At 37.6% G+C, this 27,440-nt stretch overlaps 1 protein-coding gene across 1 annotated transcript; it reads right to left on the reverse strand.

Moving 5' to 3' along the window:
* Window positions 1-2,127: 2,127 nt before the first annotated feature.
* Window positions 2,128-27,161, reverse strand: antxr1d (ANTXR cell adhesion molecule 1d). The gene is made up of 18 exons (XM_017463916.3): window positions 26,638-27,161; window positions 24,674-24,745; window positions 24,460-24,531; window positions 24,263-24,344; window positions 24,128-24,158; window positions 23,956-24,029; window positions 23,789-23,857; window positions 23,601-23,681; window positions 23,387-23,447; window positions 20,395-20,493; window positions 20,070-20,139; window positions 14,808-14,886; window positions 13,610-13,705; window positions 13,479-13,517; window positions 11,488-11,586; window positions 10,935-11,102; window positions 8,787-8,867; window positions 2,128-3,287 (listed from the first exon to the last, which is right to left on the reverse strand). The coding sequence occupies exons 1-18, from the start codon at window positions 26,784-26,786 to the stop codon at window positions 3,033-3,035; spliced, it is 1,677 nt and encodes a 558-aa protein (XP_017319405.1). The 5' UTR covers window positions 26,787-27,161; the 3' UTR covers window positions 2,128-3,032.
* Window positions 27,162-27,440: the final 279 nt, after the last annotated feature.

Consider the following 27,440-nt stretch of genomic DNA (forward strand, 5'->3'; position numbering starts at 1 on the left):
TAGTATATTCTTGTGTGAGGACGAAGTAAGTATATTCTATGTTTTCAATATTACAATATGGTTAATAGAAAAAAAGTAAATATATTTCTATAATTTTAATATTTCTATTAAACCTAGATAGTGAGAGATATGTTGACAAACTATCTCTAGTCATCTTTTAAGAGTTTTACAGAAAAGGTCTTAAAATTGTCATGGTAGTTTAACTAGTGCACTATTTTATTTGTCCAGTGGAGGTCAGTGTTTCCTTTAAAGCGTGCTGTAGTTTAAGTGGTCTGCACTTATATAGCGCTTTTTTCCAAAGTGCTTTACAATGGTTCTTATTCTCTCTCTCTCACACACACACACACACACACACACACACACACCAATAGTGGCAGAGTCATGCAAGGCGTTAATTTTCCATCGGGAGCAACTTGGGGTTCAGTGTCTTGCCCAAGGACACTTCGGCATGTGGTCCGGAATCAAACCGCCAACCCTATGATTAGCGTACAACCCGCTCTACCACCTGAGCCACAGCTGCCCCAAAGCCGTTTAAAGAGACCTACAAGAAAACAAGTCATACCTCTGTCCCAACACCTTATGCTGCTTACAGATGGCACATGCCAAAAATGTTTTTAATCAGACAGATTAAAATTTCCATTTTTAGAATTATATGCCACAAGGATCATTTTAAAGTATTTTTGCAAAACATACATGCAAAACAAATTCATCTGGAGCTTAAAATTTTAGGTGAAGCTTAACTTGGAGAGACTAAGTTCCACTAATGTCTAATCTGATTGGAAAAAGCTCTAGGGTCCTTCCTCTATACAGAACTCTTCTTCTTCATATTTTTTAACTTGTACACGTTGGCTGCGGTCTTCGGTTCTGACCACAGGTGCAAATCAGGAGACATGATTTAGTAAATTGATTTAGTGCTGTGTTGATTTAAATGTTTTCAGATGTTTTCTTGGTTATAATAAAAAAAAAATAATAAATAAATAAAAAAAACATGTCTATGGCCAGATCTTAACCTCCTGGCATAGGTGAAGCTTAAATATCCTAGTACACAATATCCTTGTAATTTTGTGACTGTTATATTGGTAATTTTTTAAAAATTCATTACATGACTAGTGCAGGGTTTTTGTTTTTTTTCGTCTTCCTCTTGATGATGAACAAATAAAAGGGATTTCATGTGTGCAGCCTAATATTTAGACCTCTAACAAACAGGAAACCATCAAAGGCAGTGATCGTGGATGTCAGTATTATAGTTTGGTCTTGGCGGTACTCAGAGCTCTGATATTAATATCACATGAAAAGGAACAAATCCTTATTATAGCCATTCGTAGATTGACCTAAACTACACTGGATACAGTTGTGGAGGTCTTGCTTAGGCCACTGCTGAGCTGATGGGGCTGGACTGTAAAACATGTTAAATGACTCAACTTGTGTTCCTTCCAAGTGTTTTGACTTGCAAAAGTTCTTGATGTACATAGTTTCGGCTTGGTGTGAGGGATAAGAAACAGATAGTGTGATGGTGTTATACTGTATATGAGGTTTTACAAAACAACATCCTAACAAGCAAAGTAACCATCAACCAATATTACATGAGTCAATCATATTTAAATGTGAAATGTATGCCTGGTTATTAGAATTAACCTTAAAGGGGGAGGAAAAATCACTCCATACCTATCCATCTCCATCCGTATGGAATGATTTTAGGTTATGAACAGAAATGAATTGGCTTGCTGGTACTCAAATGTCAGGGTTGGTCAAGTCCAAACATCTATTCAAATACCAAATACACATTCTTCCACATAACATCCCTTTGAACTTAATTTTAACTATTATTCTACCTCAATAGGTGAGATGGGAAAACAGTCTTGTTTGTGTTGGCAGTATGTTAAGGTCTCCTCAGTGTCAGATCTAGGGCAGAGTGGCACTCGTGCAGAAAACGTGTGGAATGAAAGGAAGTGGATCCCAGGGGAGGCAGCAGAACTACAGAGCACACCAGACTACACAGACTGAGACACAACACAGGAAATATTCACTACACCACATCTGTGTAGTCCAGCAGCAGGCTGTACTCATATATGACCTGGTGTCTTTTTGGTATAATCGCTTAATATTTGAAAGAAATACTACTGTAAGTATGTTTTGCTGCAAAAATGTTTAATAAATGGCAGAGATATTTGGTTAGTTGTGTGTGAGAAAAAAGTAGAAAAAAATTTTTAGTTTGGGTGTTTTTTTTTTCCAGAGAAAGTTGTTCATATTCAATAAAAGTAACTAAACACAGTCACATTTAAATTTAATCCAGTAGTCATCTGCTGAAGCATCCTATGTTTAAAAACCAAAGCCCTGTATTCCCCTCCTCAATATAGTTTAATTTTTATTTATTTTTATTTTTTACAAAAGTAGGCCATGCTTAGTGCCCTGTAACAGTGGTGGACACCCTGTCATTCTACGCTCAAGTGCTTTCCAGGAAACCAAGGCTAAATAAATTAGAGGATGGAACTGCACTGCAGTTGCAATTACTTTATTTTACAGGTCTACCAAGTGATCTAAGGATAGTCCCTTAGGAAATTACTTCCAGTCGTCTCTGGCTTGCTCATTAGGGATAAATTCATACATTTAAAATCTATATCCTAAATTTATATATTTCTGTAAAGCTGCTTTGGGACAATGACCGTTGTTAAAAGTGCTATACAAATTAAACAGAATTGAACTGAATTGAACTTACAGCTGACTAACCTACACTTCAACATTCTTAAACCCTCGATTCTTCAGCTTTCAGCCAAAACTTTCAGCCATCCAAACATGCAATACGTTAAAACATGTTAATTTCATTTTCAAACCCAAAAATAAAACTTTTCAAACATTTATACATTCTGACTACATAACACATGATCATTCACAAACTATGATTTTTTTAAAGCAGACCCAAAGCCCAGCTAAGTAAGTTAGATCACATCTCATCCATCTCTGGGGATAAACAGTAGTTGACTTTTTTGCTGTCCAGCAACAACTCTTAGGGTGCTTAGGATTCTGCATTGTTCTCAGTGCTGGTTCCCAGGGCAGGGTGGGGGAAGAGAAGGAGGGGGTCTTGGGGGTGCTCGTGACGGTGGGGGTTTGTGGGGTGATTGCACTGGTGGGGGTCTGGGTGGTGAGCGGGATGGTCGGTTGGGAGGTGCTGAGGTGGAGGGGTGTATCAGGGGTCGGTACTCTGCTGGCGGTGGTGGAGGTGGAGGAGGGCTACGCGGTGGAGCCCTGACTGCCTCGTCTTTCACCCGCGTAAAGTTGATGCATCGGCCCTGCAGGCACACAGCAGATGGCAGGATAAGTGACAGTTAAGAGCTGAAGCTACCCTCGTTGTCATGTTTTTGCTTTACCATCCAGGTCTGTTTATTACTTAGCAAAGATGTCCCATTGACCCATTGCCATTACTTTATTTACTTTCACTATGTTTCATGCTTGAAGATCCTCTTAAGCCCCCCACCCCCCCCCCCCCACCCCCCCCTAGGAGTCTGTAAAGCATAGATAAAGAGTTCTGTGAATTTCTAATTTTGTTATAGTGGTGGAAAGCACAACCCACCATTATCAAAGTTATTATGCCTTTAAATAATGTTTGTCAATTAATTGACAATATTAATTATTGTCAATTTGAATAAAAATGGGTTCTGTGGGTGCACCGTTCCAATAAACAGCCAAAATATTATTGTACACATTTAAATAATGCCTTTTTTTTTTCTTTTTTTAAAAAATTTAAATAAATAGTGCCTAATCATTTTGAATAGTAAAATAAGTTTCTACTAAGGGGGTTCATAAAAAAAAAAAAAAAAATGATTTTCTTTAACAGTTGAAGGGATCTTTTTTAAGTGCAGAAGTGTGTGAGTACACATTAAAGATTAGGTTAATTACATGTACTAAAATCACCTCTTTGTTTCATATTTATACATGCCATTTTAGAAAAATAATTGTATCTAGAGTAATTTCAAGTAAAAATAATCTAACCATGATAATTTCTAATTATGATGATTAAAAATGATTTTTGTTGGCTAAACAAACTGAGCCAAACAAGTTTCATCCTGGAAAAGTCATTCCTGCACTGCTCTCGATTAAAAAAATGTAAAACACAAAAAGAGAATAAGGGTTAAAAAGATGTTATGTAGGTCATGGGTAATAGTACTCCGATATCTACAGAGGCAGTGGAAATGTCTTGCAGAATAAAAGAGTCTTAATCTCAGGGTGCTATGTGTCTTTGCCCAGACGATGACCCCGAAATAAGCCTTCACACACACAGAAGACTTCACACACTCAAAATCTCAGCTGTCCACCATCATTCTGTCCCTAAAATCATGGGGGTGGGGTTTTAGGGGTTGCAGCATTGCACTTTGGGAAGAATGGTTAGCAGTGAAAAAACCCATCCTCCAAAAGCTTTGGGAAATAAAACCTGCATTCTTACAAGAAAAGTGATTCATCACTGTCAGGAAGGCTGAAAGTTCAGAAGCCATTGTCAGTAAGTCAAGAAGGGTTTTAGCTTAAGGTCAAAGCAAAGAAAAAGGTATTCAGAGTGTACTTTACGCATCATTTATTATGAAAAATAAAACGTTCCACAATGTTGGACTCGCAGACTGCTGACAGTGGAACAACTTCCTTCTTTGTCAGAGTACAAGACTCTAAAGAGACCAATCTGCAATTACTTTTTTTAAAAGAAAAATTATTATAAACCACATGAATAAAGCCATTATATGGCTATTAACATGACATTTTCTATAAGTTTGTAATATGCTTGTTATCTAAAATGCCATACTAAAGAATGAAAATAAAATCAACAAATGTATGTATTCACATATTCTCTATTAATGTCAATAAATGATATCTGTATCTGTATATAAGGTCTATCTTGGTAAATGATAAAGGCTGTGGAATACATCCTAATCAATCAGATACACTTAATATAATAAGGCTGGTGCTGGTGCTGATGCTCTATTGGTTAACGGGAACAAAAAGCACAATGCTAGCTGATGAATATTTGTCCAGTGTTGAATCCAAAAACAGGGTCAGAATCTCCTTTAAATCCATTTGAATTACTTTCACTTGAGTGGCAATGAGAGCAGCCGTCAGGGAGGTGCCACTTTCTGCCATGCTGTTTGATTGCTCATCAGACAAACAGATGGAGAGATTAAAGGCCACGAGCCAGACCATGACAGCGAGAGATTCCCTCTTTTGTTCCAGGTCACTATAGCACCGGATCAAGGCTAGGGTAAGCGGCCAAAAGCATCACTTTTCTTATGGGCCGTAGCGACGAGGACACATTCATGAAATGCTGGGTAATTCACATTACCTCAGTACACACAGCCAGTCACTCCTTACAGCTAATGACAGGAATGAAAGGGCTTCATCTCAGCATTGAGTGTAAAAATATGCACTGATATTTATCTGTCTAGCATCACACAACAAGATGTCAGGTCACATGCATCTCTTTAGAAATACAGTTTTATACAATCACCAGCACATTAAGAGTGATGTGTACAAAATTCACAAGTCATTACATTGCTTAGTTCAGCTGAAGCTCAGACGTATTTCTCCGATCTGGCGTGCGCATGCAGAAGTCATTGATTACAAATCAGTACTGTCACAATATGGTCCGGGTTTGTGTACAGCAATGCACCAGGTGGCTGGTGGTAAATGTGTTGTTCTGACACGTCTTTTTAGAGACTGCTGTAGAACTGTTGCCATAGCTTGAAGCCTGCTGGGGGACATCCATAGTAGTTAAAACACCATATGGGCCGATTTCTCTCCATTTCCCCTACCCCCTTGCTCTTCCTCTTTCTCCCTTCTTCCTTCCACACATCTGCACAGCATTCAGGAGGCTCCATTCTCATTCGGCCCATATGCTCACTCCGGTGTGGGGCTGTTGCTCTGCTGCTTGCCAAATTGTCCCATTCACCACACATGACTGCTAGAATGATGGCTTCAGCCTCCCAGCTAGGCACCCATGAATTAATCCCCATCACCCCAATGCCCACCCCCAATTGTGGTCAAGCACAATAAAATTCAAACCCGACCCTGCTCACTTGCCTCATGTCACATTAGACGGTTTGGTTTAATAAGCTGTTAAATCAGACCACCAAGTGTTTGTTTGAGGATGCTCTGGCTCTGACCGAGATCCTTATGGACAAAAAAAACAGGCTGAGCAGCCTGAGAGGAATAACAGTTCAAAGTCACATGTTTTCCATCCTCACTTGTAAATGATGTTAACTGGGAAACCCTGCTAGCCAGAGTGGGCCATTTTTCCTTTAAATACCAGTAGGTCATTACCAAAGAACAACCCCCCCCCCCCCCCCCCCCCTTTCTTCTATGAATTTGCTTTGTCTTAGCAGTAACTAGGCAGATCCCGACCATGCAAGGTTACCCACTTTCAACCGGAATGGCCTTGTAATCCAGACAGACAAAGGATTCAACAAAAAAACTTTCAGTGACAAGAAGTCCTTTCTTCAGAGAGTAATAAAACAAACCTGTCACCTTTGCATCACAATGTATGCGCTGAAGCTTTTACATAATGAGTTTAACCTAAATGGCCTCTGTGTTATATATTAGCTATAGGTTAATGTTGGGTATTAATATTAACCAAATGCCTTTTATCTTCTCTCCTTTCTTGCCTTTTTCTAAAGCAAACAAACAAACATACAAACAACCCCACAAATGATCAAATCAACTGATATAGATGTGTATAATGTAGTATAATCAGGTTTTATTTTAATTTAAAAATAATCAGTTTCCATCCATCCATCTTCTATACCACTTATCCTTTTCAGGGTCACGGGGAAACCTGGAGCCTATCCCAGGGAGCATCGGGCACAAGGGGGGGTACACCCTGGAAAGGGTTCCAATCCATCGCAGGGCACAATAATCAGTTTATCATTTTTTATTTTATTCTTTTTTTTAAATATACTTTATTGAGCTAGCCTCACTAGAATCACCACAGTACTGCAGCAGGTTTTTCAATTGCACATTTGAAATGAAAGTAAAATAGCAAATATTAAGAACTGTATGATTGTACCCCAACTCAGGATGCTCAGCCACCCAACTTTACAACTTCGGACTGGATAACTAGCCAGAAAATCCTCGCCGTTGTTTTTTTTTTTTTTTACATGTGTAGAAAAAAGCAAAAACTTCTATATATACCTTTGTTTTCTTCAAATCAGAATTTAGGTACCAGTATTTATATAATACAAGTTTGTATATACAAGTATACGGTATAATTTATAATTATTTGTATAATTATTCATTTAATCTAAAATTATTCTTATAATCTAAGTTATTATCTTAATTAGCATTATCTTAATTCATTTTTTATGTGCCGTATTATGGTGTCCTATGATAGTCAACATGACCAACTTCATACTTACATGAAAAGCATGAAAAGTTCATACAGGCTCAAACTCTCAAGCCATTTGATGTGAGAGATGAAAAAGTATTTTTAGAAAGTGAAAGAGAAGTCCCCATTTATATTCCATTAAGTAATACATTTTTGGCTGTTTCACAGTTAATACCTTAACACACAATTTTGGTTACTATATTGCTTAAATTAAAGAAGAAGGCAGAAGATGAATAGCTGAAGAGACATCAGCAAGTGAAGGAGATTTAGTAAAACAGTGAGTGTGTCAGAGTACGTGAACAGAAAGACTGCAGGAAGTTTGGGATTGTATTCACTGTGGTATGTGCTCTCTGTGCCAGGGCAGCTCATGGGACATTGTCCTGCAGGTGGGCATGAAACACACGGCTTACTGTGGACATGCTCAAACCAGCCTGAATGCTACAGCTGTTATCAGCCAAACCCTATTCTTTAGTGAATCTGCTGCCTTTCCCAACGCTTCTCAAAGCTTCTGCTCAGTATATAGAGCAGCTGGGCACTGGCCCTGCCTCACACAAGCAGCCTATTCTGCAGCACAGCTCAATAAGACTAAATCCATGAGACCATCCACAGTGAGATTGGAGCAATAGTTTGGCCATCTCAATAGAGTCGGACTGTATGGTCTTCATTGCTCCGACCGACATGAAAGATGCCTTTCATAGCCCTGCAGATGTGTTGCTATGATACGGTCTGCTGTGGCAGAATAACGCAACGTGTCGCAGAGGATCTCACACACTGAAAAATGTCTCGTCACAGAAATAGGATGGTAATGGACTTGAAGAAGAGGCTGCACTGAAACAAATCTGCTTCGTGTGAAAGGAAAAAACTTCTAGCTTAGCGTTTAAGGTGCAGAGTGTTTCACTGCGTTTTCAGTGTGCAGGTTAGTGATGGAGTCACTTTAATCTACGAAACTGCTACAGTGAACAACGCAAATGCTGTATGCAACGACCCGCATATGTCTTAAGTGCTACAATGACAAATACTCATGATTTTTGGTAGTGCAAATTTTACATTTCTAAAAGTACTTCAGCTGAGCAGCTACACACAGCAGAGAGCCAGATTAAATTTTAGCCCAATGATGTTAGGTGCTTATTTTTACACACAAATTCACACACCAAATCCAACCAATACAGAATTCACAGAGAATGAAATCATGCACTTCAATAATTATATGTTAGTGAACACAAAAGAAAGAAAAACACAGTCTCTGTGTAAACGCTAAAATCTCACCTTATAAGGCAAAGAGACATGCCAATTCTGGGCACTGAAGCCAGATAAAACTACATTCCATAGATGGAGACGGTGGTATTTGGTCATACATTTCACTCAGACACAGCTTGCTACAGCAAATACATGAAGTAATGTTTTGGATGGATTAATATATTATTTCTACCTGATCTCCAGGCTGGGGCCTCATGAGGGACACTTGGTCATATCCACGGCAGAGCAGAGCCCACAGAGCATCCAGTTTCCCCTGAGTAGGGCAGACAGAAACAAAAACACTCAGAGATCACCATAAGCCCATACTTTATGAAACACTGGCTTTAAATATAAAGTCTTACAAATGTGAAAAACTGATGTGCAAATCAATATGATTTAAAGGAATAAACCATGACGGCCATATCACACCATCCTGTCATGGATATTTTCCTACAAGGGCACATCCTGAAGTGTTTTATTATTCTTACACCACATCAATGTGCCAACTATTACAATTTTCATTCTTTTTATTCATTCACATCAGACATTTTATCCATTTATAGTCACATTTAATGTTGTGGAACAAGTTAGTTACTGTAATCGCTTACATTGTATCTGCTGCAGTGATACATGAAGTTTCTACATTTCTGAATAAATATGACCTAGAACTATCAGATTTTCACACAAGTCCTAAAAGTAGTTAAAGGGAACCCAATTAAACAAATGAGACAAAAATATTATACGTGGTCATTTATTTACTGAGGAAAATGATCCAATATTACATATCTGTGAGCAGCAAAAGTATGTGAAACTCTAGGATTAGCAGTTAATTTTAAGATAAAATTAGAGTCAGGTGTTTTCAACCAATGGGATGACATTTTTTTTTGGTTTGTGGAAGTGCATCATGGTACAAACAAAGGAGATTTCTGAGGACCTCAAAAAGAGTTGTTAATGCTCATCAAGTTGGAAAAGGTTACAAAATAATCTCTAAAGAGTTTGGACTCCACCAATCCACAGTCAAACAGATTGTGCATAAATAGAGGAAATTCAAAACCATTGATTCCTTCCCCAGCAGTAAGGACCATCAAAGATCACTCCAAGAACAAGACATGTAATAGTCCACGAGGTCACAAAGGAGCCAGCGTAACTTCTAAGCAACTAAAGGTCTCGCTCTCTCTCACACGTTGGCTAATATTAATGTTCCTGAGTCCACTATCAGGAGAACACTGCATAAAAATGGTGTGCATGGCAGGTTTGCAAGGAGAAAGCCACTGCTCTCCAGAAAGAACATTGCCACACTTCTGCAGTTCAAAGTTAATGTGGACAGGAGCCATTATTGGAAAAATGTAGCTTTAAAGTTTACCTTTAAATGAGAAGTGATATGTTTGGAGAAAGGAAAACACTGAATTCCAGCATAAGAACCGTTTACCAAACCCTTTTGGTTAGGTAAATGGTCTGCTATATAGCACTTTTTACTAACCTTTGCAGTTCTACAAAGCACTTTACACAGTGTCTCATTCACCCATTCACACAACAATGGTAGCAGAGCTGCCATGCAAGGTGCTAGCTTGCTATCGGGAGCCCAAGGACAATTCGGCATGTAGAGTCATGTGGGCCAGGAATCGAAGCGCCAACCCTACAATTAGTGGATAACCCACTCTACCACCTGAGCCACAGCCGCTCAAATGGTTTGGGCCTGTTTTGCTGCATCTGGGCCAGGATGGCTTGCCATCATTGATGGAACAATAAATTCTGAAGAATACCAGTGAATTCTAAAATAAAATGTCAGGACATCTGTCCATGAACTGAATCTCAAGAGAAATTGGGTCATGCAGCAAGACAACGACCCTATCACACAAATTATTCTACCAACTAATGATTAAAGAAGAATAAAGTTAACGTTAATAAGAAAAAAATACAACTTGTCACATTATTGAGAAATTACTAAGAAATCTTAAAATAAAATCTCTATCCGAAAGGCTCTGCCATGGTGGAAAACTTACTGACCATTACAAAATGCTGACACCCGAGACTCCTTGCATTAATGCTAAATAATCTTCTCCTTACACAAAGCTTTACTATATCAGTGATAAGACATTATTTTGTTAAATAACAACACATTTTTTTATCCATTCATGATTGCACTTAAATTATGTGGAGTGTACTGCACACAGGTCCTTGTAAATAAGCTGATACTACAGAAACAATAATGTATTAGAACAAACACTACAACCGTGATTTGTCACACTGTGGTATAATGTAGTGTAATAGTTGGCTAATTTTTAGACAAAAAGACATGTGCATGAATCTATAGCAAAATTCCTGTGGAGAAACTCAGTACCTTAATGGGAGTGTACCACCTCCTCTGTTGCGAATGCCTGTGTCCTGTCGACCTCCTCGGTTTGGGCTCATAAGGCTCAAACTCCTGCTCAGGCATCTTCACCACTGCATTCTTGGGTTTCTCCAGCTTAGCGCCTTCCTCTGTAGAGCCTTTCTCCCCCCAGCGCACCTAACAAGCAGAAGCAAAACAATCCTCATGAACAAAAAAGGAACCTAAAAATCCTTACGTTTGTGTATTTGTAATTATACACCTTCTATTAATTATTTTATAATGCACCAGTACAAACACAATAAACACAAATGTACCCAAAATTATTAAGCAGAAGGCATATTAGTAACAATACATTTTCCTATGAGCTTTCTATGGCTCACTTGTCACATTTATCCTAAACGTTGTTATAAACATTGTAATAATAATAATAATAACAACAGCAACAATAATAATAATGTTCAAATAGCATAATTTTCAAATTCAAGGTTGCTTTACAAAATCCATATATCCTGATATACAATCAAAATAAGTTATTTATAAAACACAAAGGCAAAAATCTTACCTCCATTCTTTTAATGCCTCCAACTCCTCTGCCCCCATAGTAAGAGGCATTAACTGTAGGCCACTTCTTCTTTGGCATACCATTCTCATCATCAGACTCCTGAACACACACAATAATTTATTTCATTAAAAGATTTAAACCTGAGTCACAGGGTGCACAAAGCCTAAAACCTTTTCGAGATTCATTCTTAGTCTACAAAATAAACACAAAAACACAGCTGAACAGTGCAAGAGACACAAATAGCATCCTTATTGTTATTCCAAATCAAAGGGTTAACTTGCATCCATTAACCACCATCAGACAGAGGTCCTTGTTTATGGATTCAGTGTTAAGTGGCACAGATGCACACTCTAAGGCTACTCCCACAAAGCTCTCTTATTTCACATCAGCATTGGTGGCTGCTCGCCGCTGACCTCTGGGAACAAAACGAGCACAAGAGGACCATTCTGCATGTTCTGCTGCACGGTGCCTGAGTACTCTATCATGCTGGAGGTCTAGTCTCTCTTCTTATAGTCGCTCACTTGTACTGCTGCAGTACTAGCACATATGTCAGTGTCACTGACACTAAACAAGTCAGTCTGGTGTAAGCCAGTGAAGCTTCATGAAGACATTTTATAGTTATGATAAAAGCTTTAATCAGACCAGTCTTATATTATACTGTAGACATAAAAAGTTTAATTCACATGTATGGAGGCTTAGGGGAGCTGGTTTTGCTATGGATGATGCCAATGTGATAAAATTCCACACTGTTTTACAGACAAATGGATGCCCCATTCAAGGCAATAGTTATCTGCAGTGAACACACATTTAATCGTGTCTTAGTTTAGAGGTTTTACTCTATCTTGTATCTTTGCCACAAAAGAATAAGCAAATATACTTATATCATGTTGATGTGAATATTGACAATCAATACTAAAAACCCAATTATAGTCACTTGAATATATCCATTAGGACAGAAATTAACGCAGTATGTCCAAAACTTGTATTAATTACATTTTCTTAATAACAATGTTGAGAATCTCATAAAAGAAACAATATTACTGTCATACTGTAGGCATGTCCTAAAGCCATTTAACCCTGCATCCACATATTTAAAACTGAGACATAAATGAATACAGTACAGTTTAAATTAACACTGCAGGTCAGTGAATCTGCTGTGGTGATTGTGATACATGTGAGGATCTCATGAGCCTACATTTCCATGGCATTGAGATGACACAATACCACTTCTGATCCAATATTGTTTTCTTTAAAACAACTAAGCTTTAAAACGTTTTGTTTTTTTTTTTTTTTTTTAACTGTAGCACTTCACAATGAAACAATTTCACACAAAAATCACATTGTAAATATAATAAAGACAATAAAAATCCATCCATCCAACCATTTTCTGTACCGCTTATCCTGCACAGGGTTGTGGGGAACATGGAGCCTATTCCAGGAGAATCTGGGCACAAGGCGGGGGACACCCTGGACGGGGTGCCAACCCATCACAAGTCACAATCACATACACACACACACCAATTCACACACTACGGACAATTTACAAATACCAATCAGCCTACAACGTATGTCTTTGGACTGGGGAGGAAACCAGAGTACATGGAGGAAAGCCCTGATGCACGGAGAGAAAATGCAAGCTCCGCACACACAGGGCAGAGGAGGGAATTGAGCCCCCAACCCTGGAGGTGCGAAGCAAACATGCTAACAACTAAGCCACTGTGCCCCCCCACAATAAAAATCATCCGTAACAAAAGAAAAAACAGTCAAGTATCTTTATATGTAAATATTTTCAATTCCATAAATACATTTCTTTTCCAATTCCAATTCCAATCTGTGGAATTTGTTACAGGATCTGATATCAGATCGGTTACCGATATCATCTCGGTGCTATCTCTAATGACTATACAGCCTTTTCCAAGCATATGGACACTTTTAAAAAAATAATAACAAATGTAATACAGAACACAAAAAGTAGAGACCGCTGAACTTACAGGCTCAGGAGGTGGTGGAGGAGGTGGCTCTTTAATGACCTGTTTACAATACATAATTAAATTTTATCAAATGTAATACAGATAATATTACAAAAAGCAATTACAACAACCTCTAATAGGTAAATACTCACCACAGTACAGCACAGAGGCCAGAACCACCACATCAGCAGCAGTCCCACGAGCAGGAAGAGCACCAGTAATGAAATGAGGAGTATGGTGCCATCAAACTGCACTCAAACAATCACATCGATACATTATATCATTTCCACATCAGCCATGTCAGCAAAAACCAAGCCACAGTACACAGTAGAAAAGATTGAAGGAAGAACTTATCAGAAGTTAAGAGGCCTAAAAGGAACTATCACAGATCAGAATGTGAACTTACTTGATAAAAAACAGACTCCTCTGATGAAAGAAAGCAGAGGAGACCTCACAAAAGTATTGAGAAAAGAGAAGGAAAGGAAAACAAGAAAATGTATAAGAAAACAAAAAAGGGTCATAGCAGATACTAAAAGGAAGTCAGAGAAACAAAAACAACATTATTGACTGTGCCTATAAGCTACTCTTTTTGCATTGACCTTTTTTCTCTCAACAGTAATTCAACTGAATTTTAATTGTGGAGCACTTTTACCAATAAACACCCTTAATAAGAAAGCCAGAGGCATCAGTGCCAAGAAAGCAAAACATGAGTGAGAAACCTTCACCATCGTTTATAGTTGTTCAGTTGTAGAACAGTAAAGTCAAACAATAATACGTAAAAGGACTTTCAGTGAGAGCATATTGTGAATAACTGTCCTGGGTTAAGCACAAAACAGTTTTTATAATTACACAGCAGTTCGTACAATGCAAAAAATAATATCGTAACAAATTAAAATATTTTCAATATGGGGAAATTTATCTACATTTCTTATTATGAGATTATTTTCAATCAAATATAAGATTGTTTTTAGATGCTTTTACTCATTTCACGCTTTTTATTTGCAGATAATTTTGCTTCACTCTAGAAATTAATGCTTAAATGTATAAAATTATCTTCTAATAGAACAAGTCTATTTCAAGCTTGAAATATTAGAAGGAAATGTTCAGAAATTGGATTAATATTCATATAATTGGTATAAATTTATATTTATTGTTGGTATAAATTGTATAATAGGAAATACTAGACCAATTTAATGATATTCAATATATTTATATTTTATATATAAGATGCATTTTTTTTTTAGCTTTTCCACTCATAACATGTTTTGTGAATTGTGAAGTACAAATATTTATTTTTGATAAGAGGAATCTGGTGTATCAGTTATGTACCACACACACTGATATACTTACACATTCAGTAGTGGTGATGTGCACTGAACTAGTGATGTAAGACAAGCCCTCATTCATGCTGACTTGAAGATATATCACCCTGCATCAGAGCACAAACACAAACTTTGAGCCACATTAAATCAGCACATTCCTCCAGTGGCCTGTATGAGCTTGTCTCAGTTTTCTTTCATCAGAGCTTGGCCCTGACAGAGTGGACTACAAAGCTGGATAAGACTGTATGTTTACAGTTCTATAAAAAAAAAATCCTAAAAGCTGCTTCAATTACTTCCACTGCACTTTTCTGTGTATGCTGTGTATCAGTTTTCAGCATCGGAATGCTGGGAGAATGTAGAAATGGTCATTAGACTGGCCAGAGCCATTTGGACATCAGATTTCCCCAGAACGTTACCATGAGGTTTAGATGTCAGATCAGGAAAGATGGGAAGATAGGTGGGTAGAAATTCTAAACTACAATGAAAAGTGGGATTACAGAAAAGTGGGTGGCAGTAACAGACAGAATAAGGAGGAAAGGAAGGGAAAAGCAAGACATTTTCTTTGTCTTTGTCTTACAGTTCCTCCTTAAAAACCCAGAAGTCATTATCACAACAGCAGGAGCACACCCATGCATTTGGTCATTATGTAAGATAAATTCCTGCATATTTCTCAAGTTCAACTTTAGTTAGCAAATGGGAAAGAACCCAAGTTTTTCAAATTACATTTGCTACTTTTGTTACAGGTTATGGATTAATCATTCACAGTTTATTGATACTGAAAATAATTAAATAAATGTATTACATTAAATAATAATTTCTACTGTAGTTCAATACATGAGGTGTATTTACCGTGATATATTTTTTATTCAGATAGAACAATAATATTTTAATAACAGACATGTAGTATTATAAAACAAATAAGCAGCCAATATTGCATATTCACTATAAAAAAATATCTACATAAAATATCTAGCATACAGCTTCCCCATTACAGAGGTTTCAAGGTAAAATTCCTTCCTAAGTTTTTCATAACTGCTTAAAATAGGCGCAGAGAGGATTGTGTTACAAAACCTAAATGTCCACCATCCTGACTATAATTGTAAAATGCAACATCATACAATTACCTTTTAACAAAGCAGTATTAAAAATACGTATTTTCCATCTAATAAAGTTATTATCTTAAACCGAATAGCTGGGAGAATGAGTGGACCTAATCACTGATTCACAGCATACTATATTTTACATTATTACAGTAATATATGGTATATTGCTCATGATGACAGTGGGAATAAGAGCTGCACGTAAGTGAGAAGACAAATATTGAATTGTCAGAGAAGGCAATAATTACTAATAATTCATGGGAATTTGTGCATGTGACTATTTAATGTAATGTATTAAAAAAGAATCAGTAGCAGCAGATAAAACGTAGTCCAGTTCTAAGGTTAAACCACAGACAAGGCAAAACAGGACCAGGACATGCTTTGACAAGTCTGACAGCACACACTTTTAAATGTAGGAAAAAAACCTGACAGAAGCACAATATGTTCTAGAGGAGTACACATTCACATAAACCCCACATTGCCCATTCTAAAGTTGTTTAACCCCATTTTCTCCCAATTTTCCCACCCATTAACTAGCTCTCGCTAATCATGCAACAGCTACCAGCCAGGAAGGGTGAAGGCTAACATGCTTCCTCTGAGACATATGAAGCCTTGAGCTGACACAGTGGAGGAAAGTGCTAACTGCTCTGTCCCATATACATGAGCTCACAGGCACCAATAACAGCCGTCACTAGTGTGGTTCTGACTGACAAGGGGTATGTCCAAATTCATGTACTTTTGCATTATTCTATGCCATTTTGTAGTATAAATAGTGCGAGTAGTGTGTTCACACTGAAAATTCCAAATAGAAAAAGTACACTTTAAATATCTGGATGATATGCTTAGTTAACCAAAAAAATTAAGTGTGGAATGGTGGACACTTCATGCACTCAACTGTCCTAGCTTTAATTTTGTAGCATAGGGGGAGGGGCTATCAGACTCCGACGTTGAATGAAAAAATAACCTTATAAAATTCATACACTACATGGCTGAGTACATAGTGTATAAGTGCATAGTGTAAAAGTGCATAGAGCGTCATTTGGGACACAAATAAGACTTTCTTTGACTCTTTATTGGAGTACTCTTGGACACAGGTAAACGTGGCACACATAACATGGATTATAACTCATAATCTCTCTACGATAGGGCAAACAATTTTTTGGTGTGTCACTTCTAATACTTGATGTTTATTGAAGAATGAGATGTTTTCAGTAAAAGAAAGAGGACTATTTGTGAGATGATGAGAAGATGAGACACTAATTGCCCATTCTTATGGATAAGAAAGCTGTCACTCTGCCCCTCTGGCCTCCTATTATGACAGCTCTCTTAAAAATGGAAGTTCACCCCACATGAGACATGCTTCCATGTTTGTCTCCATCATGGGCATTAAAGTTTGAGCCTGGTGAAAATATCCACAGCTTTCTCTTCTGGGGCAATCCTTCTACCGTATACACAAAGAAGAAGGAGACTGGGCTGTCAATAAGTTACTGTAGGGGTTTCACCCTCACATCTTGCTCTCTCTCTCTGTTTCTCTTCCATTGCCTGCTTCTGTGTGGAAGGCCTACTTAATCCCCTGATAGCCCCTTGGCAGGGGGAGCAGGAGAAGAATGAACGGGGGTCCAGTGACAGAGCCATCTCACTCTCCATCAATCAGGCAGTGGCTGGCCCTTTTTAAACACATCTTCCAAGAGCCTCAGTCATCATGCATTTGGGTGACAGCAGTGACAACTTTATCTTATAAGACATGGCTCCAATAGAACTGAAGGGTGGGTGACAGGCAGTTTGTGCCCTAAAATCATCTTCTCCCCCACCTCTCTCCCATCTTCTCTCCAAACATAACAAACATCTCATATGGCCATCCACAAATCTGTTAATAATACTGGCATACATTACATTTGACATACTGCTTAATTTATCAAGTGAAAATAACTGTGCTGTACCTGACCAATCTGTATTTAATGCATGTTTTATTACTAGCATGGCCATTATCATGAGCCTTTGTTATCTCATGATAACAGTGTTCTATAAAAGTACTCAAAAGATAAAGTAGATATTTAAAGAAATGTGAGTAGAGATAAAGATCAGGCAAACTTTAAGGTAACCTAAATCTACAATTACATTTACTTATGTGCATTTATTTACATAAATAATGAAAAAGTGTTCTTTTAAGTTGGCCAAATAGCTTCATTTCAGTCAAGTATGGACAAAATAAGTCATGCTTTGTGAGATAAAAACAGATTGGGCCATGCTCATAGCATCCATGAAGCGTGAGCTGGTCATAACCATGATAACAATAGATAATCTAGGTTATTGGGGAGGGGGCAAATAAAAACATCTAGTGAGTAACAGTTCTGCAGGCAGAAATGCCTTGTTAATGAGCGTGGCCAGAGGAGAATGGCCAGACTGGTTCAAGCAGACAGGAAGGCTACTGTAACTCAAATGACCACTCTTTACAACAATGGAGCAGAAAAACATTGCAAAATGCACAACATATGGAATCTTGAGGCAGATGGGGTACAACAGCAGAAGACCACATTGGGTACTAATCCTATTAGCCAGGAAGAGGGATCTGAGTCTATATTGGGTGCAGGGTCCCCGAAACTGTACAGGTGAAGACTGGAAAAAGACTAGGCAAAAAAAAAAATTTCCACTCTTCAAATGTCTAGTCAACTGACCAGACAATGAGATCACATTTTTTCCCATTCTGATGTTTGTTGTCAAAATAAAGCGAAGGTGTACATGTGTTCCTAATAACGCGGCTGGTGAGTGTATGTGCTGATTTTTTGTGACTTAATATTCTACTATGCAACAAAGGTGTCTGGATAAATGTATCATAATAAAGGTAGCCATTTGGTTTGAAATATACTGAGTTACAAGATAAAGCATAACCCTTTCACACTCCAGTACAGTAGAAATATTACCAAAATATTACAGTACCCCTGTCAGCAAGCATGTTTGCTCTAGAAGACATGATATAGTCCTGGCAATCACATCCACGAAGCGGACTTGTGCTAATGACTCTGAACACTCAGTCAGTCAGCAGACTCAGAATACATATCGACCATGTCTATAAAACATTGAGCCAAATTGCATTAGGAAATTACAGAATGTTAAAGAAAGCTGATTATAACTCACAATATATTAGTAAATTATAGTCGTTATTCAGCATTACTGCAATTCTTCTGGTTCAGTCTATTTACGTATTTACCACTACTTACAACAAGCTACTTCTATGGTTGACTGAATGTGAGTACAGTCAGGGAGTACCAACTATCTGTATGTACAAACATTCCAATAAGGCCTATAGTGGCTGTTTGCAAGAACCTAGCTGCCTTCCAGGCTACCAAATAAGACAACAGCAAAAATGCCATCAGACGGTTTAACCTGCCATCAGAGCAAGGAGGTGGTCGCAAAGAGCAAAAATGCTGTGGTCACAACAGTCATTGTTTTGTTTAATAAACCAAAATTTTTTATTGTTTGGCTTCAATAAATTAAGTTTGAACCACTTATGAACCACATTTGCACCACATTTGGGTTAATATTAATTGAAAGAACTAAAAATATGGCGTAAACAAGTGTGCACTGCGGACAAATAACTATTTATATATGACCTATGTGGATTTAATCTACTTGGAGAATAAAGTCATGAAATATAATATATTATGATATAGATGATATAGATATAAATACACAGACCAAGTGTTAAGTTGCGTAGAAAAAGACCCCCTTTAGCATCAGGACCGTGGCTCTTTCTCCCCAGAAGATATGAATTGGTTCAAACAATCATAGAAATCTACTTTGACAAGAACAAGACATAAATTCCTCAAGGTGTCTAGAGCCAGCGGTGCTCAAAATTATGCAGCAAGCTTGAAGCATAGCATGCAGCTACTAGCAGCTCATTTGTTGTGAGAGAAGATTATGTGGATATGGGGCTTTATGTTTTGCTGGCTCTGTGTGCTCTAGGCTTATACACATATTCACTTCTTCTCAAATGAGAGAAGCCAATTACAGTTATCTCTCATCTCTTAGAGATGCTAATTAAGCATTCTGCACAACACGTCTGGTGTCTTACTGTGTTAGGATGCGTAAAGCTTGACTGATGTGAGGAATTTACACTGACATTGACCCAAATTTTTCAAGGGTAGTGATGTATTATGGCAAAGAAGGTAGTGATTGGCTTTGACACTTACTTTCCAACTTCATCTATAACTGGGGCTGGGCAAAGCAGAAGTGTGTCTTCGATGTTTACAGGCTTCTCATCTGTTTAAAAAAAAAAGAAAGAAAGAAAAAAAAAAGAAAAACAGTATGCACATTAGCTGGCAGTGCTGTCAATTAACCCTTAAGCTTCCATCACCCATCTGTAGGTCCAAATGCTGATTTTTATTTAATTTTATTTTATATAAACCAAATGGTATTTTTAGCACTGAAAATAAGCTGATTTTAATTGACCCCATTTACATCTGTAAATATAATTTGGAAATAATTGCAAAGTTACTCAAACTCACTGTTACTTACTCACTGTGACCGTGTCATTGACTCTGAAGCTGCACAAGACCTGATTGGTGTTTCTGGCATACAAAAATCCGTTGCCTCTCACAACCACTTGGAATGCCTCTGCAAGAAATATACACCAGGACGGTTTAAAATTACCATCAATGATGCTACTTACTTTACAAACATATACAGTGATTTATTTCTTAGACGGGAAATATGTAAACAGCGAGAAATGATCAAAAACTGTGATTATGTGACTACATCTGTGTATATAATAAAAATGGAAATAACTTTTTAGAAATTCATTGGCCTGTGTTTTACTGGCACTTTTACAATGCCAGTTCTTTATGACAAATGCCATATAGTGTGCAAGACCATGGGGAGCATGTTACCATTCCCACATATTTGTTCCATTTTTAACCTTTCAGAAACACTCTACTCAATGGGAAAGAGTGAGAGAGCATACTTTCCACTGGTATTAATGATAAAAGCCATGTAGTTCTCATATCTCTATTCACTATTTGAATGGGGAGGAGACTACGTTGGTGGCTGACAAAGCTGCCTGTCTGACCTTTGCACTGCCTCAGGCACTGCTGCAGCACTACTGACGGCTGCTAAGTAGCATATGTTAGGAAGAAAAACACCCCCAACTTAGTGGGTGTTATGGGACGCAGAGTGATCATAAGCTTATGTGTTTATGGCGAGGATTTAGAAAGCATGTTAAACATTGAAAAGTCTTACTCATTTCAAAGGAAATCCCCTCTATATCAGTGAGCATTCTTTCGACCTTTAAGATTTAACTGCAAAGTTCACTGAATAAAAAACTTCTGAGGACATGATTCCATCAGCGAGATGCAGCGGTAAGTAAATGTCAGGTGAATGCCACTGCTGTAAGACATAAACTTACATTATCTGTTGTTTCTTTCACCTTATTGGATAATATTTCCTTACTGGTATGTCAGAAAAAAAATGGAATAATGCATTTTAATCCATGTTTGTCACCACAATTAAACTACTTTAAAAATACACAATGTACTAGTAAGACTAGCTGCATTAATCCTAATGACATGTCTCTGCCTGGCTCTGCCTTTGCCTGGCTTTCCTCAGCACTTCCCGCCTAATTGGACATCTGTATGGCTGAAATAACCAACTCCTTTTAATTTCAGTGACTGCAGCATCTTTGTCCTTTTCTTCCCCTGTTACTGTCAGATGTGGTGTGTCAGGTTGTGACAGGGCAGCATGGGGGATAAAGGTCAGCACTGGGGAGTGCAGTGGATACTGCTTGGAGCAAAATGGTGAGCAGGGGCTGCTGACCCGCACCCACCAAACCATGCTGAGAAACTGATGGTTCCCATCCACACCTTAGTCCTTGACTGGCCAGGTCTCAATGGAGCCAAGGTGGCACGTACAAGAAGGGGCTTCAATCACTGCCAATGTGCGTTAGGGTGCTGAGGCAATGGCTGAGCAGTCATCAGTGCAAAAATCTCTGTCATGTCTCATATCAGACTGTGCTCTCATTGTGGCAAGAGATGGCAGTGTTCAGGCTGTGTGGCCTGGTCACTTCACATCAGCCTCACACACGAGATGGCTAATTATGGCACTGTCTATAATAGACTGAACAATACCTGTGTCATTAAATTACACCTTCCTGGTTTAAGACAATTCCTAGGGTACGAATTCACTGTTGGTTGATGCATCCTTTTCTGCATCATTATTTAATAATACAAGTCAGTGTGCAATGATTGAACTTAATAGGTGGTTATAAAGGAATATTAGCCCATAGTGGTTATCGCAAATGAATTTTCATGGCATCTGTATTAATTACTGGGCAATATGTTCCACTAATTATGACATTCATTGTCATTAAACATTTCCATTAAGGATTAAGTCATTCAATCATTGCATTAATAATGTAAATTTTTGTTTTGGAAGTCATTAATAAAAATGTTTAAAGATTCTGTAAAAAAAACAGATGATAAAATCTCTGTAATAACATAATCATATGTGATTAAGCTAACTGGAACAAATAAACACTAATTTAATATCTCTAATGATGACTCTACTATAATCTTATGGTTGAATAACAAAATAAATGTTTCATTTATCATTCTTCACTTGGCATCTCACATGGTGACAGAAATGATCTGTCACTGTTGTAGGAAATGATGAAGTAATATCAGAGAGCTCCTTTTTTTGTGTGTGTTTTCTTTTTTTTTTTGCCTGGTTGATTCGTCTTGGCCTAGACTGCCACATCTGATACATTGTCTGGGCTCTGTGCTTCTGAACGGCCAATCTCCTGCCCAGTCTTGCATTTAACGTTGAAATTCCCATTTGTTTAATTGGCGCAGTGGACAAGCCTCCACACTGAGCACTCGTGTGTAGAGTACACAGGATGGATGAGGCTTGACATGACCTTTTTAGCATGCACTTACTGCAGAAGAGCACACTTACAGCGTAGTCACTGTGGCAAAGCCGGCGAGCAGATTAGCACTGCTCAAGCATGATCAGTTTTCATTTTCTGAGCTGATGTACAGAGTAATCCTCAGTGGACACATTACACCACAACCAGCAAGTTAGTAAAGCGACACAAAAGTAATGCAATCTCACTTCTACATTCTAAATATTTAATCTGTATATATTTGTAAGTGCTCAAGAGTACTAATCCTGTAGCTATTGCATGAGCTTTAAACCTGTGGTTCTCAAAGTACGGCCCAGGGGTCCATGAAGAATAAAGTTTTTACTTTAGTAACAGTGGTGGTAATCACAAACCACCATTACCAAAGTTATAATAAATATAATAAAATGATATAAAATATATATAAATATAAATAAATATAAATATAATATAAAATATAATAAAATAATAAAATTATATTTATTATTCTTATTCTTGTAGTTAGTAAACTGTTTGCCTGGGATCCCTGGCTACAAAATGTTTGAAAACCCCTGTTCTAAACTGTCCAAAACAATTTTAATAATATACCATCCAGTAGACCTCTGCTGAAGTTCTTACCTCCAGCACACACACTTGATGGTTCTGCTGCTAAAATCTCAATGCACGATTTTTTGATTATCTAAAAAGAAACAAATAATCACATAGCTACACAATATGATAATGAATAATATCATGAAATAATAATAACATATAATAACATATGATATGAATAATCATATAGCTTTCACTTTGTTATAAAGTCACACTGAGACAATCACAGCAGAAAACTTACTGAATCGATCATTCCCCTCAGGGCATGGAAACCTCCGACAACAGGAAATACGTGCTCAATGGTGTCTGCAATGGTAGCCAACTAACACACAGTACAATATTATGTGAACTTATAAACAACCAATACTGAAGGTTTTAATGAACCTAGTGACAGATAGTTAGTTTATGTTATGTGTTGTAATTTTGTACCTGTGTTTGATTAAAGTCTTTCACTCCCACACAATAAACTATGGCTCCAAAAGATCTGGCCCTCTGTGCCTGCACACAGCCAGCCAACACTAAGTCCTAATAATGCATTTATGGTATACAGAATTAAGTAAATGAACAGAAAGGCCACCACTAGCTTGTTTACTTGCCTCTTGCTGTGCTGTGATGAACTGATTTGTATTTAACTCGCCATCTGTCAAAGCAATGATAACACTGGCTGTCCCTGTAAAGAAAATGTCACACAATGTTAGTTAAATTAGTTTAACCAATTTGGCTAAGTACAGTATTACTATGTACACTGTATCTTGGTGTGACACTTACCATAATTTCCATGATATATTTGTTCATTTGCCTGAAATTGCAAAGCATGGGTAGCAAAGCATTTAGCCGCAATATAGTCACGAAGTGACACATCAGGGTAGAACTTAAAGTGTAATAAGAAGCATGATATCATACCTTTTGTAATCCAAGATTCATAAAAGTGTCACCTCCTGGTACCACATTCTTTAACACACTCAGGCCTTTGATAATCTTATCCCTGTTTATTCGGAAAAGAAAATTAACTGTTGAGATTGTATACGTAGACAATTTATTTATGAGCTACACTGATTATTTAAACAAGAACTGTAAATTGAAGGGTATGGATGTCTTACCTATTTTCAGTTAGTCGCATGATGATAGATCCATGCGTAGAGAAGACAATGAAGGACATCCTTAGCATTGGGCTATAACAGGAATGCATGTGGTAAAAAAATAAAAATAAAAAAAAAATAAAATAAAAAAATTATCAAGAATATGGCACTAAAATATCACAGAAGAATTTACTATCTCAACAGAATATATCAACTAAAACAGAACAGGGATTACCTTGTGAATTTCTCTGCGAGATGTTCTACAAAGGAGTAGATCTCAATCCAGTGGTTTTTGACACTTCCAGATCTGCAGAAAAGCAAAGCATTAGAACAACCTGTTTGACGTTTACACTGTAATATGTCCACTGAGTTGCAATTATTAATAGTAATCAGTAATTATTATCTTTAATGGTCTGACTGAAGTAACTGCTGTGCAAAGAATGCAGATTACTAATTAATTACAGGCCCCAAAGCACTCCCAACAAGGTCTAATTGCCTTTGTGTCAGTTGATTTTGTCCCCTGTTAACAGGGAGCAGAACCCCCTCCTCATGTATCCAGTCAGTTGAATTGGAACAGATGGGAAGGGCCAAGTGTAACAGGTTGAGATGTAAAGTAGAGCTGGCTTTTACATCAACATCTTTTTACGCCTTCATCTCAGCGAAACTGAACGTGCATAATCTAAGACAACATAATGCCATAACATATGTCCTGATAGGAAGAAGGCACTGGACTCCTTTCATGCAGTTTGGTTTGCACATTGTTTTTAGCATTATTATCAATCTTGAACCCTCCAGCATCATTTTGTATTGTTAGTAATGGAGTAACTACCACAGATACTGGGAGAGACGCGCAAAGCAGAATTCTTGGTTCATAATGTTATAAATAATACAAAATTTTTAATTTTTTTTCCAGATGAACTTTTTTATGATACACAAAGGAAAAAAGAAACGTCATATGAATTTACCTCTAGAATGCATAAAATAAATCAACCATGTTAGATCAGTGGATACTTGAAAAATCAGATGCTTCTGACAATTTTTGATTTTGAAAATGGCAGAAAATAAATTTTTTAATTACTTTATGAAATGTATTCGTATGACTGCTATAATCTGTATAATAATCATTTACATAATATAAACCTGTCTAATATGAGAAATGGGTGTATACTTGAATTATAATTTGTGACTTCTGGTGACTTAAATACTACTCAGTATTACTGCAGGATTGCTGACTAAATTTACTTCAGTTAAACCAAATGAAATATGTGGAGATGTGTTGTCTCTTCAGTGCTCTTCTTTATTTCTAAAAATGCTTTACCTAAAATGTTTACAGCACTTTAATCTGCTGGGACTAACTGGACTGAAGTCTATGCATGCTCTAAAATTGGTGCAGAAAAAGAAGGTTAGGCTCATTTCTACTGTAAAGGAGCAAGTTAAAGCATGTTAAGCTATTCACAGCTCCCATGGGAGCAGGTACTGCAAATCGGTGTTCAAGATATAGTGTACGCTTAAAAAACACTAAGTCCTATAGATGCCAAGCAGTTGAGACCTGCACCATCCTGCACTGGGTGTTGGGTGGGGATGGGTGGAAGGAGGTGCTTATAGGTTAATAATAACAACCATAAAATGTAATATAGTACTAGAAAATTGCTTTTGGTGACATTGTGTATCATCAAATAAGTCCAATTTTTGTTCTTATTATATATCCATATGCAAATCTTTCTATTTACATGATGACATTAAATAAGAATAAAATAAAATAAAAAATAAATAAATAAAACAGAGGTTTGGGTTAGTTCTGAATCCATGTTATTCATATATTTTGATTCAAAGGTTTCTCATTGCAACATTTAACTGTAAAAACTTTTTAATATAAGATTTTACTCAATCATTTAGTAATGTTGCAGCTTGCAAAATTAAAAATTATCACTGCATGAAACAGAAATCCCTCTCAAAGCCCAGTCATAACAGGTAAAATGACCTTGATGGACGCTAAAGTTTTTCGACACTAAAGGTGTTGTTTTTTGTCATGTCCTATACTCCTCGCTTTTAAATATAAATAACAGCAATGCGTGCGGTTTAATAGGTTTCATAAACCTCGTGGTACAGTGTTACTTGACATGCGCGTCACATATATACCAGTCTAATGGGAACGCATGGACATTTCAGATTGGTGAATACTTGTCGAGCACCACTTACTTGTCGAGGACAAAATACAAGTCGAAGGCACCTTGACAAGAGTTCTCCTCCTCTTTAACATTAGCTTCGGCTTTTCCATATGGAAGTGTGAACATGGCCATTCCTAACAGAGCCACAGCCGAACCAAAGCTAAGCAGAGGGCGCGCCATCTTTCCCCAAACAACTCACTCAGTCCCATACAAAACAAGCGACAAAACGCATAATTCCTCAAAACAGAAATAAATCTTTCCCATCGAACATATTCCACCCAGATGACATCAAGTTTTCAGCGTGTTAAATGCTGCAGTGATCCGAGTGTCCGCTTCCAGACCATCATGCATCGCCCCTCCTCTAGTGAACACTCCGGACACAGAGAGTGCACTTTATCGGAGGAAGTGCTGTTCACCCAGACACTTCACCAAGCACTTCACAGACCTGCTGCGGGTTTAAACAAGATAGAACCTACACGCTACATTAAAGGCATGTTAACACAGCTGGGTAAATTATATAGAATATAAACGTTCTGCCAGTACAACTGAAAGGAAATGCTGAAAACAACTTGGCCAAGAATATCACTGGATACACTCAAGAATAGATAAGGCAGCATGGCAAATCTGTTCTCTCTCTCTCTTTCTCTCTCTCTCTCTCTCTCTCTCTGGGTGTGTGTGTGTGTGTGTGTGTGTGTGTAGTGTGTAGTGTTTTCGTCGTTTAAATGTCAGTTTCAAACAATCGAGATGCTGTATATTGATTTTCTGTCTCCATCCGCAAATGGACAGTAAGGAGACAAACACACACACACACACACACACACACACACACGCGCG

The sequence above is a fragment of the Ictalurus punctatus genome, chromosome 3 (assembly GCF_001660625.3).
Source record: "Ictalurus punctatus breed USDA103 chromosome 3, Coco_2.0, whole genome shotgun sequence".
Taxonomy (NCBI): Eukaryota; Metazoa; Chordata; class Actinopteri; order Siluriformes; family Ictaluridae; genus Ictalurus; species Ictalurus punctatus.